Here is a 13,124-nt window from a genome sequence, read left to right as displayed (position 1 = left end):
TGCAGACATTGTGATGTTCTTCCTGTGCCCGAAATTTCTTGCATTTTTGTTAAATGTCTCAGTAACAGTAACAAAAAACAAAAAAAAAACAAGTGACTCCATGGACAGATTTAACTGAATGCATCAACCCAGACAGGCAAACACACTCTCACACCCACAGTCATACAGTCACAGACTTAACTAAGGCTTGTGTTGTTGTACCCAAAAGCCCTTGAGACAGACTCACCCTGTAAAATACACACATATTCTGATAGGATTGTGTTGTTCTAGCTTTCTGTTTGTTCGTGTTACTCATGTTCCTCTTGGATTGGCTGTGTTGAACAGAGGACCAGCCAAACGGAGCTGCACTGCACTTCTCTCCTATCAGTTTATAACTGCACAACCTAAAACTGGATGGAAAATAAATATTACACTTTCCATTTACTTGGAAGCTGAACTGTGCACAAGAAGTGACACAGTCAACTGTCCAAACCATTAAAATCTGTGGACAATATTTCTTCCTGACGTGTCTTAGATTTTGGGCATAATGTTTGTATTATTTTTGCAGCTTTTTCATAATTCTGTCAGGCTCTGTTCAGTTTGACCACTGAGAGGTAAGCAAGTGAGTAAGGGGTCTCTGCAGAAGAGGAGAACTGGACAGTCATAAATTGCAGGCTTGACCTTTCACCCCTGGGTCACCCTGCACACACTCCACTCACACAGTCGCCTGCTCAACTTCCCAAATCACCCAAAGTGCTTCACCCTTCTAAATGTGGCTTCCCTTCAGTGGAGAGTCATTCATTGTGCTTCCTGTTTTAGAGGAGTATGGGAAAATTTTGGGTCATCATAAACTGAAAAGCCTCTAAAAATATTCTGCACTTGTCAGACCTGTGTTGATCCTCCCTCTGCTTCAAGGGTCAACTGGGCCATCTGGTGGATGAAAATAAACATTACACTATTATGTGAGGGCATTCAATTTAACTTTATCCATTGGCATCCATGGAAGAGCAGGTTAGAAGTCAGTTTTAGTCAGTTTCGATTTAAAAACTAGAAAATTTGACAACACCAATTTTAGCTTCTGGAATTCTAAATCTACATCCAGTCCCGTGTCCTCCACTCTCAGTACACAGGACTCTGTCCTCAGAGGTAAAAAGCACTCAGCAGGCTGCAGGGCCTTCTCCAATTGTGCCCCATCTTTCCAGCCTGTTTGATTACACTGTGCCCTCTTTCTTTTTGCCATTATCCTTCTGGCTGGTTACAGCTTGGTCTCAATTTCCACCGTGGACAGACTGAGACAGCGGCCCACTGCTGTCACTTTGAGATTCTTTGTAGTTGCTTTGCATGTCTTTATGGTGGTTTTACATTTCTATTATTATTTGAATGTAGAAGCACACAGAGAGGTAACAACCAAAAATAAAAACACATATTCATGCTACGAGAGGAATTACACAGCATTACGTATGAAGAATAATGTCAGGGTGTAGGTTCAGTAATCAGGAAATTCACAGTTCTTTAATTCCTCTCTTACTGATGAAAAATTCCTGCCACCAGTATCAGTTTAAGTGTTGCTTTAAACCTGTGAATACTGATGACGAAAACATGTACTCTAATCATATTGTCACTCTTAACCCTCCCACACTGTAGCACTGTAGCACTGCAGCAGGGAGTGGCAGTCTTTAGGAGAAGAAAGAGGACGACGATGAAGATGCTGCCTGAGCCCAGTCAGATGAGGAATCTGGTTCAGGAATCAGGAAATGGCATTTTCAACATCAAATGTGCATCATACCTGGTTTTCAAAGACAGTGTGTGTGCCATTACTATTGTCTCTGGTTTGCCACTGAATTTACACACAAGTATCAGAGTCATCGGGTCCACCACTCCCTGCGGCTCCTTCACGGCTGATGTCCACATCTGACCTTGTACATATATGAACTGTACGTACAAAGAGTGTTCAAGATATGACTTCTTTATTGCAAAATAGTACAATGGACAGAATATCACACACCTGTGTGGGTGGGGTAAAGTCTGTGAGTCTTTCATACTTGTTATTACGCTGTCATGGTCTGAGGGCTCTGAATCACACCAACATTTTAATTGTATTTATGAATATCATTTGATCAGATGGAAACGTAGCCTCTGATTCAAAAGTACCACTGCAGACTTACGTGTTGGACATTTCTTTTTGTCCAATTGGTTTTGTCCCTCTATCCCCACAGGGCTTTAAGGGGCCGGTTTAGCCGGTTATGTAGGATTTCAGCAGAACAGGAATATCAAGGGAGAACTTGCCCAGGCCTCAGTGTTTGTGTTCCTCAAGGGGACAACCGCTCCAACCGGTTTTCTGGGGTGGAGAGCTGAGAGAGGGGAGGGTGTGGGGCGTTCTTGTGCACCTCATTCTGCTCTTTCTCTTCATAATCACGCTTTCTCTTCCTCTGTCTGTGTATCACTCAGTCCATCTCTGAAATCTGAGCGGCAAAAACTGCGCCCGCCGGTGAACGTCTAGAACCGTTTTCAGCTGTATGAGGTGAGTTATCATTGATTAAGCGGTGAATTATTTCCTGACGGCCAGAATAGATTGGTTGACAGGTGGGTAGAGTAAGTGCAGGCATGTGCTGTGAGTGAGGGCAAGGACTGAGCTGACATATGGGAAATTATCATCAGGGTCTGATAAAGGCTTGATCAAGGCTTACTTGTAGAGCATATGAGTGTGTGTGTGTGTGTGTGTGTGTGTGTGTGTGTATGTGTGTGTGTGGATGAGTTAATGTGGGAGGTTTAGGATCAGGTGCCACACTTTCTTCACACTCTGTTATTATAAAATGTGTTCAGGCCTACATTTACAATACGTATACATAGATTGTTTATGAATAAATATTAAGCTGCTTGTCAATTATAAGATACATGGAAGCCTGTAATTAAGCAAACACTATGCACTATAGAACGATTCTTAAAACACTTTTACATATTCTCTTTATTTTGATGACATCGGAGACGAGAGATGTATTTACAAGCTTGTATGTGTGTTTAGGGTGGAGCTCAGGCGAACCAGACCGGTTTTAAAATTAAAATACCTCAATCATCATCCTTATTGCTCATTTATCTTCATTTTCACAAAAGCCGTATTCTCTCCGTTTACATTTTTCCTGTGGCTGTCACGGTTAAATGAGAGCCAAGTTGGTTTACTCAGCATCACTGTTCACTGATGGTCATTCCGCTCATATCATTAGTAGGACGAGCTGACAATGAGAAGCCAGAGCAGTTTTGAAAGAAAAGCCGCTCTGACAATAGCCATTCAAATGACATTTTTCTTTTGAGACCCTGGCTGCTCCATCAGGTGATATCGTGTGACAGGAGTGACTGAGGTCTGGACACCAAAAACTTTGTCTCATACACTTAGGTCTGGTTTCAATCAAATAACAAACCTCCCGGTGCATGAGATGTGTTTGAGAAAGGCTTATATTAAAGCTGCAGCACTGAGATATGCTGCCAGTTATTTATCTGCACAGCCTGTATCTGTCCATAGGTGTGCGACCATCCATGACTACACATTTGCACATATTGTGGTAATGCTTTTGTCAATAAGTGGAGAAGTGTGATACAGTAGTAATAGAGTTTAATGATGATTATGTTGGAAATACAGTGTTAACTGCACAAAACTACTAGTTTGTGTGTGTGTGTGTGTGTGTGTGTGTGTGTGTGTGTGTGTGTGTGTGTGTGTGTGTGTGTGTGTGTGTGTGTGAATAATGATCTTGAGATAGCAGAGTAGGCACATGAAGGCAGACAGGTCTTTTCTTGCTCTGCTGAGGTGATCTGAACAGCCACTTTCCTGACATATCCTGACATGTCGAGAGAACCTAATCCATGCTGATTAAAATACTAAATAGTATTCAGTGCACGTATTTGTGCTTAAAAGTGATCATGTGTATGAGTGTGTGAGTGAGACAGAGAGCAGACGTGACAGGCATTAAACGTGTTAGTTTACAGGCAGGGCAACAAAGTCGACGTCTGCACTGAAACTTTCAACCAACAAACGATCTTATTACGTTACTTTGCAGTTATATTGTTTCAAATTGACGCCACGTGATGCAGATGAATGCATACATATGCACAAACTGTAAAAGCTGTGTTTCATGTACTTGAAACACAAACTGCAGACTTGTGTCCCACACCTGGCAGGACCAGTCTGGCTGGTTTTCATCATCGTCAATATAACAGTGAAATTTGCTCCCACATTTGAGTCGCAGTGTATGAAAGTGCAGTGCCAGCAAAGTGTGCTGTGCAGTACTGTATGTCTTCAGATACATAACAGTCCTCAGGCTATAACGCCTGTGCACCTAATAACTCTAACTGATTTACTGTGTTTTCACTTCATTTGAAGTTTTAGTATTTTGTAAAAGAGCGGCATTCAGGGTGTGTCATGTCAAGTGCTGTAGTGTCTCCTACATCTATGATCTGTATGTCTCTTTTCTCCTGCAGCTAGGGTCAAGGTCAAAGGTGGTCATTGCTGTAAAGGTGGTTTACAGCAATGGAGTGCTTCAACGATCTGCTACTTAAACTGCGGGAGGTCCACGAGCGAGAAATGGAGGGTGGGTGGAAATTACTTAGACAACAGCCAATGGTTAACAGAAAAAAAAAGAGTGAGAAAAGTTGTAATGCGGCTGTAATTTTCAGAAATGATTTCAGCATAAGTCCCCCCAACCAGATGTGTTTTTGGACTTCTAGGTTGGCAGGTGAAAGTCCAGGAGCTGTCCAACAAGAAAGGCTGGTGAGTGGATTCTTCATCTCCCGGAGATCTCTCGAGGATCATGTTTAGACAACACTGACAAGATATTCAAGTTTAGCAATGCACAAGTTCAGCTACTGTGAGAGCTCTGCTCAGGCCTTAAGTCTTTGTGGACTAGGCAGACATGCTGGTCCTGCACCTGGCCCGGCGTTCATTCATGTCATGTTTAGCTTGTGAGGAAGCTCCTGTTGTAACAAGTCATTCTGTCTGGTACTGAGTCACAAAATCATGGTTTTGTTTCTCCATAGAACTGGTGAAACAAACAACGGGAAAGGAGTGAGATCATTTTAGATTCTTGATACAACTGGAAGTTAATGGAAGTAACAGAGTCCATTTCAAACGCTTCAGAAGCACGTTCAGTGTGTTCAGTCTTGTTTAACATGTATAATAACAGGACATTTTAAACAGTTTAAAGATAAACCCACCCACTGTGCTCACTTACAGGCCAACATACAGCATTCTCAGATATCAGTACATCTCCAATAAGCTAATATTGCCCTATTTTTTGGCCTGGCCAAGGTCCTCATGGGGCCAGGAAAACTCACACTGTGGGTGGATTCAAGAGCTTATGACCTTGGATTTGGCTGCAAACAGCAACCTTTTTTACATGCAAGAAATTCCCAGCATCCTTTTCATAACACACATTTACTTACATAATTTGTCTTCTGGGTCTAATTTGACTACTGTAGCTATAGGTGCCATACTGTTCATCACTAGAAGGACAATATATAAGTGTCCATGCATGCTGCTTCAGTTGGCAAGGGGACAAAAAAAAGATCCAGGTAACTGATATGAATGACATATAAACAAGGCGTTAAAAGATCAGTACCACAGTGTGATATTCACCTCAGTCTGTTAATGTGTTTCTGTGTGTGAGTGTGAAAACAGCTGAAGCTGAAGGTAACGTAAGGTAAAGTAATGTTAGTGCTAACTCATAATGCCTCATATTAGTAAATTATTACTTTTTCATGGACTTCACCTTACTTATCTGGAGGACAGCGACATTTACATTTACATTTATACTGCACTGAAGTCCAGTTCTGAGATACTTGATCTGTACATGAAGTTTTCTTGGCTACCCCACATTTATTTACAGCAGCAGTCTCAGGTAGTGGATACTTTTAATGTTAAGATTTTTCAGACGAAATCATGATGTGTTCAGGAAATGTGAATTCTTCTTCCACCACTGGAGAGTACTGGAATTGACTGATTTGCAGCAGCAGCCTTTACGCTAAAAGGAAATAGGAGATATCTGGAGCAGTCTCACGTAGATATGGAACCTGTTTGTGTCTGATTCTTCAGCCACACTTCCTGTTCTAGAAAAGTTTTATTATTCAGTATCTCACTCACAGTCGGACTGGTAGAAAGACTGGTTTTATATGTGTGTGTGTGTGTGTGTGTGCAAACAGTGATACAAAGCGAATGGAGGAACTGTTCACCAGAAACCAGCAGATGAAAGAACAGCAGAGATTACTCACTGAGAACATCAAGACTCTGGAAAACAGGTACTGATGTTGTGTTCTGCTTTAGTTTTGCATTATAGCAAGTGTACAGGTATATTTATGCGTGTGTGTGTGTGTATGTGCGTGTGTGTGTGTGTGTGTGTGTGTGTGTGTGAATGTGTATACAGCAAAGTTAGGGGAGTCAAGACCTCAACATTAAAATGTAATGTGCAACTTTTGCAGTTCACTGTGGCCACAAGTGACAATTACAGGATGTATGTACATTTACATACAACTTTACATAAACTCTGAGAAGCTTTCAGTCATGTGATTTGTTTTGTTTTTTCAGGATGTACATTTTAAAGATGTTATGGTAACAGAAAGAGATAACATGGGCATCCAAACTCAAGTTTACAATGTTCAGCAGCCACTGTCAATGAAACTGAAACTGACGGATGATGCTGAGGGCTAAAACCTACGAACTGATTGAATGATATAGGTCATACTGCTATATTTTTACCTCTGTGAGCTACTAGTCACACCAGACCACTCAAGGCTGTAGCAGCAAAACCTCTGAGCGTATTGAAGTGAGCAACAGTGCATTTTATCACTTAAACAATTCTTTTTTGTTTGTAAGAGGAAACTTGTCTTATTCCTTCTTTCAAAATACTATTTTGCTTTAATAGATTGTTAAATGGGTGTTGGGTGTTTACAGGCTGATGCATTTAGTGCCTGAACAGCAAGATTATGAGTATTACACTGTGTTTTCAAATCACTCCAGTTATTAGTTGTGTTTGTGACTCTTGTGTGTTTTTCTGCTGCCTGTATAGGCTGAGAGCGGGACTGTGTGACAGATGTACAGTAACTCAGGAGGTAGCCAACAGAAGACAGCAGGAATTTGAAGCCTCACACATACAGACCCTCCAGCACATCTCTCGCCTGGGTATTCTGTTCATATCTTTCTGATCAGTGATCCAACCATTTATCCATCCCTCATCTGCCACTTATTTCTTATGTAATATTTATTGTAGACAACTTGTTAAGTGCTCTGATCCTGACTTGTAGTCTCTGTTGTAGTGGGAGAGATGAACAGCCTGAAAAAGGAGAACAAGAGACTTAGAGATGAAATCAGGAATTTAAGAGCAGCGCTGGAGTGAGTATATGGTGTTTGATAAAGTTTTAGGATGTGTTAACTTTGATTTTCTTTTTAGAGGAGGCTATAAAAAGTTTTCACATTTCAATAATTATTTTTGTTAGTGTTCACTGTATTTTTCATAGTAATAGTCACTGTAGCAAATGTAAGACCACCATTTATTTGTGTGTGTGTGTGCGTGTGTGTGTGTGTGTGTGTGTGTGTGTGTGTGTGTGTGTGTCAGAGGTCACAGTGACCACTCTTCAAACAGCAGCACCGTCACAGAGGTCAAACCAAACAGCTCCCCTGACCTTTCACCGTCCCCTGGACCTATGGCCCTCATCACTGTTGCAACCAGCAGGGCCAGCAAGCAGCCATCAGATGGCGATGTTGCAGTGAAAACTGAGACAGACCACAGAACTGAAGGTGAGAGTTGAGGAAGAGCTGGGAGGAAGAAAACCTTTCGCTTGCTTGTTTGTTGATTTTCATGCTCTCTTTTTCATTTTAAGTTAATGTTTTCTGTTTCTGATCAAACAGAGAGTGAACACAGACAATCGAGAGGGATAAACAGAAACCACTTTGTAAGTTTCCAAGTCAGCTCACTCTCATATGAATAAACATTTACAGAGTCTGACATTTTTGGGAAATACTCTTATTTTCTTTCTCGTTGAGAGTTGAGAAGATTTACACCACTCTCATATCTATTAAATATGAAGGTGTAGCTGGGAGATGGTTGACTTAGCATGAAGAGTGGGAAAAAGGGGGAAACAGCTAGCCTGGTTCTGCCCACTATTAAAAACCATTTACTTTGTTAATCATTAAGAATTGCAAATATAATTTAAGTTCCTTCAAACACAGCGAGGCTAGCTGTTTGACTTGTTTCTTTTCTTAATGCTGAACTAAGCTAACTGTCAGCCTTTGGAAAGAAAGTGGTTTTTTCCCCCAGAATATCAAACTATTACTTGAGTTTATGGATAATCCAAAGTAATTTCTTTTCATTTCTGTCCATTCTCTCAGGAGTCATACAAGCCTGTTTCACTGTTGACTCTTCCGTCCCCATCCTGGAAGACAGAACAAAGTGTAACCCGTGCTGGAGAAAGGAGGTGAGACGGGCAAACAAAGGAGATAGCAGAGTGGGCTGTCACTAAATGAGAGTATGTAATTGAATAGAACTGATCAGTGACTGAGGACTCAGCTTCAATCAGTTCTAATGAAAGCCACAAACCAGGTCATACATCATGATGTTGTCATGGACTTAGATGTAAAGTTTAAGACAATTACAACATCAGCCTACTGTCACCTTATACTTATACAGAATTAAAAAGACTTATGTCTCAGCAGGACCTAAAGACACTTGGGTTCACTACGTTCCAAAACATCCAGGCTTCATCCAGACAGGTCTGTTTGTAGTCATTAGGGTGTATAAACTCAACATGCAGATGTGTCACTCATTTTCCACCACATCTGGAACAGACTCACAGAAGATGTCTGCTGCAATGTTTAGGTACAGCCCAACACTGTGGTCTTATGACCTGTATGGACAGTACAGACATTTTAACCTCTCCCAGTCTGACCTCCGTTTCTCCTAACTTAGGTCTCAGAGTATTGAAGGACTGGACCAGCGATCCTCCATCCATCCTCTAGCTATCCTTGACAGCTTGAGAAAGAATTCTTCTTCCTCAACCAGTGGAGAAGTTAATCCCAGTAGACACATGCTCCACACTCCTGTCCCCTGCCGTCCTCAGCCAATCAATAACAGCCCTGTTACTCTCCCCTGGCCCTTATCTGAGTCCTCTGAGTGGGTTCCTGTGGCTGCTGCAGGCACCAGCCAGGTGATACAACCTTCTTCCAAATCAAATCCTCCACGCTTTACCAACTTGATCCCAACTAGCCAACATGCCAGCCCTAGAAGGCAGGTTTTTGGGTCTCCCTGGCCCAAACACAGTGCTCCTCAGTCTCCAGTAACAGAGCCAACTGTGGTGTTCAGGTTGAGGAGTCTGCCAGAGCACTTGGAGAGTCAAATTAAGTCGCAGGAGAAAAAAGAAATTCAGCCAACTAAGGCAGAGAAGGCCTCTAGAGAAGGACTTCGAGAGACGTGTGAGGGGCCTTTGGACCTATCGGATCGAGGAAAGTCCAAATCCAGCCAAAAGCCAAGAGATGAGTCACCATTAGTGTTACAAGGTGGAGAGAGAGCACAGAAAAGCCCTGACAAGGAAGTGAAGACAAAAACATCTGCACACGCACCAGAATCATCACCATCACCTGTCCATCCACCCTCATCCAGCTCCACACCACCTGTCAAACAACAGGAGGAAGAGCCAACCACCAATCATAACCACAAGGTAGTTTTACGCCTTCTGGCAATAAAATTAAAAGACAAAGACATGGGGGTGAGGGTAAACAGGAGACAAACAGGATTTACAGTGTGATGGTCTAACCCCAGCAGGTAGTCAAAGATCAGGAGCAGACAGAGGAGGTGAATGGAAAGACAGACCAAAGCAACGAAAAGAAGGTGCCTGTCCTCACTATATCATTACGTCCAGGTAAAGAGCTCAGATTCACATATATCTATGTGTGTTTGGCAGCCATATATTTACTGTACACAGGGGATTAAAACTTAATCTTGTCATGTTTCCGTAACAGTAGTTGTGCTGGAGACTCTGAATTCTGCTCTGCAAAAGCAAGAAGCCTTATCAACAAATGGCAAGGTATGGTCATTCAAGCTAGTAAAGCAGATACAGTGGAGCAGGTGCTAGCGTTATCATATTTACAATCATAATTGCTCGTTCAGTATCACCATTTTCACACAAAAATATTAGCAGTTTGTAGTTTATTTTCGCTTGATGTAAAAGTTTATTTCTATTGTGAGCCCTTATGTTTCCTCTGCCTCATTTCACAGTCGTCATTACCAACAGTTGAGCCAAGAAGCAGCTCGGATGAGCAGGACGAGGAGGTGTCAGGCCAAGAAGGTGGCAGCCAGGGCTGCAAGAGGAAGAGGGCATCTATGGAGACAGAAACCGACCGAGAGTCAGACACAGACAGTGGGCATCATTTCACATTTCTAGTCTTTGTGTGTCTTATTTCTCCTGTTCCTTTCTATCTTTCCCTCTTGGGTGTGGTCTTCAAATAAAATCACATGGGAAGGTTTTTTTTTGTTTTGTTTTTTTGTTTTTGCTTTCTCAGCAGACATTTAGATGGGAAGACACCACAGATACCTTTATCAGATTTTTCGGTTAAAAATTAAGCTATGGCTAGCAGCTGATTAGCTTAGCTTTTCATGAAGACTGGAAGCAGGGAGAAACAGCTGAGGGAAAAAAAGTATTCATTTTTACAAGGGGTCATGTGCTGGACTATTTCTCCAGGAAGACATTGCACATCACCAAGAAATAGTCCTGCCCATAACCCCTCATAAATGTGTTTTTCAGTGTTTCTGCTAAGCTAATTATCTGCTGGCTTTAACTTCTTTATGTCATATTGGAGTTATGGTAGTTATTAGTTTCCAGTAGTGTTCACATCTGATCGTCCGTTGTAACTACAACTGAGAAACTGATTTTTCTGAAAGATCTGACATATCCAGCTTAGCACTTAATGATACAGAAGTACCTGAAAACCATGTATGTATGCCACCTGCCAAAGCTGTTGTCCCCTCATCAAAAGGATTTGTCTGAAACAATTTCTTTTTCTTCCTCACAGATATCCAAGGTGAAAGGAAAATCAAGATCACAGTCATAACTGAGGAGAACAGCCCCAGCTAAAGAGGATGGTATCACACTGACCTGGTGATCTCACTTAAACCTGCATTGACTGATTGTTTTGGCCACTTGGAGCCAGTGCAACAAGGTGAAAGACAGAACTGAGAAACTGAGAAACTGAGAAATGACACTGACAGGTCATCATGTTATCAAGTTGTTACATCTAGCAAATTAGCAAACAACGGAAAATGCCCACATCCAGTGAACATGGAGAAACCTTAGCATTAATTTGGAGTCATGTTTCTCGCCACCTGACAAATCTAAGTCCAGTATTGACTCTACTTTTATTTTTTGGTCTCCACCAACTGCTGAGGGAAATACCAAGCTCTTTGGCTGCAAAATGCTCCACTACGTTCTTCATCTGGTGGCTAACTTTGACTGTCTGCTCTTGGGAACTAGGCAGGTAGTGTACAAGGAGTTTTTACAGTGGTGAACCAAAACAGTAAAGCTGCAGCCATAAAATCAAGACACGGTCTGAGAGAATGCAAGGGGAAATGCAGAATTGGTGATAATTCTCCCTCAGTTCATCATTAGGACTCATTTCACATTACATTTAGACAGCTTATTCATTGTATAATTTTGACAACAAGAATTTGAGTATAGCAGCTATTAAATCAAAATAAAAATATTGATTGGAGCAGCTTTAAACTCTCCTCTTGGTGTTTTTAAGCATCAGGTTTTTCCCTGCCTTTGTCCCAGTTCACTCTGTAACAGGCCCCAATTTCCTCTTCTGAGCCTGACCAGTAAGACAGTGAATATAGAAGATGAAGGATGTGAAAATGGATAATATAAAAATTTAAACAAATTTTAATGTGACCAAATTTAACCATGGGTGAAACAATGATGAATACTGACAGGTTGGAAGTCATTTTTTTTTTACCAATTGCTTTTCACCACTTCCTTTGTCTGCCAATGAAAGGCAGAACACAGCGCCCTCTATCGTTTGCCACAAGTCAATCTCTTTTCAAGCCAGAAAACAGTTTAATACTTTATCATTGAAGTTACAGTTTAGCTTTTAACTATCTTATGCTGAAATGCCACACATGGGGCCTTTAAAATAAACTGTAATTAAGATTAGAGAAGGCTGTAGTTGCTAAAACTTACTCCACATAGTGTTTGCGGTTACCGGTACATGTCTCAGTCCTGCTAAGAAACACATGAACAAGCTCTCTAGGACATTCCAGTATTAAACACTTTTTTGATTATTGGGTTTGTTAATACATTGGTGATACAGATACAAGTTCCATTTCCATGGAAATTAGTCTCAGTAAAACATTCCTAAATATCATTACTCAACTAAAACCTTAGCCTTAACTAAAGCTTAGTGCTGAATATTAACATGCATGTAGTTTGGCATTCTATTCAGCAGCTTTCAGCTGTCTGGTGGAGAGCTGAGGCACAGTCAGGCTGACAAAGTCACACATTTTGCAACACATGCCAGCCCATTTTCTCAATGTCCTACTGTGAATATGGCCAGCTGAAGGCGAGGGCAATAACTGAAAGTTTTCTTGTGCAAATCGAAGACATCAATGGTTAGATTTAAATGACGGTAAATCCTGTTCTGTCTCCTCCCAGTTGTGGATTGGACAACACAGCTACATCATTGTTCCCCCTTTCTGAAACAATGAAAAAATTCAAGGCCAATAAGCAACTAATTTTACTTTTAATCTTTCATTTCTGATTAAGATTCACAGTACTGTTAAAAAAAAAATATATATATATACCATCAAATTAGGAATTGTCAGAATTCTCTTTTTTCCTTGTCTTTTAGCCAAACAATGCAATCCAATCAGTGTTTGGGTATCATCTGCTAATGCCTAAAACCTTAGCTTTCCTCTCCAATACTCATCACGCACTATTCATAATCTGTTATACTACTATTATAGTTATTTCACTTTCCTGGCATTGCTGTCACTGCCTAGCTATTTTTGCCAGAGAGCCCCCCTCCTCCCCTCCCTGTCTCTTAGTGACCTACAAAGAAAAAAAGAAGAGAAAAACACGTTCCTCTTCCTCTTTTTCATTTTCAGAATGCACATATTTTG

At 41.2% G+C, this 13,124-nt stretch overlaps 1 protein-coding gene across 3 annotated transcripts; it reads left to right on the top strand.

Moving 5' to 3' along the window:
• Positions 1–2,373: 2,373 nt before the first annotated feature.
• rbbp8l (retinoblastoma binding protein 8-like) lies at positions 2,374–12,858 on the top strand. Of its 3 annotated transcripts, none has more exons than XM_041064010.1 (14): positions 2,374–2,500; positions 4,450–4,559; positions 4,696–4,738; positions 6,166–6,261; positions 7,029–7,141; positions 7,276–7,351; positions 7,575–7,756; positions 7,868–7,911; positions 8,348–8,433; positions 8,925–9,672; positions 9,777–9,873; positions 9,974–10,038; positions 10,230–10,371; positions 11,024–12,858. In XM_041064010.1, exons 2-14 carry the CDS (start codon positions 4,499–4,501, stop codon positions 11,083–11,085), a joined length of 1,815 nt encoding a protein of 604 aa, XP_040919944.1. In that variant the 5' UTR covers positions 2,374–2,500; positions 4,450–4,498; the 3' UTR covers positions 11,086–12,858. The 3 variants fall into 3 exon arrangements, with proteins under 3 accessions (XP_040919944.1, XP_040919953.1, XP_040919935.1); XM_041064019.1 differs by having other exon boundaries at positions 9,774–9,873; positions 9,977–10,038; XM_041064001.1 differs by having other exon boundaries at positions 9,774–9,873.
• Positions 12,859–13,124: the final 266 nt, after the last annotated feature.

The sequence above is a fragment of the Toxotes jaculatrix genome, chromosome 2, assembly GCF_017976425.1.
Source record: "Toxotes jaculatrix isolate fToxJac2 chromosome 2, fToxJac2.pri, whole genome shotgun sequence".
NCBI classification, from domain to species: domain Eukaryota; kingdom Metazoa; phylum Chordata; class Actinopteri; family Toxotidae; genus Toxotes; species Toxotes jaculatrix.
Note: the sequence above shows the minus strand (reverse complement) of the source record. Positions and strands in the feature narration are given on the sequence as shown.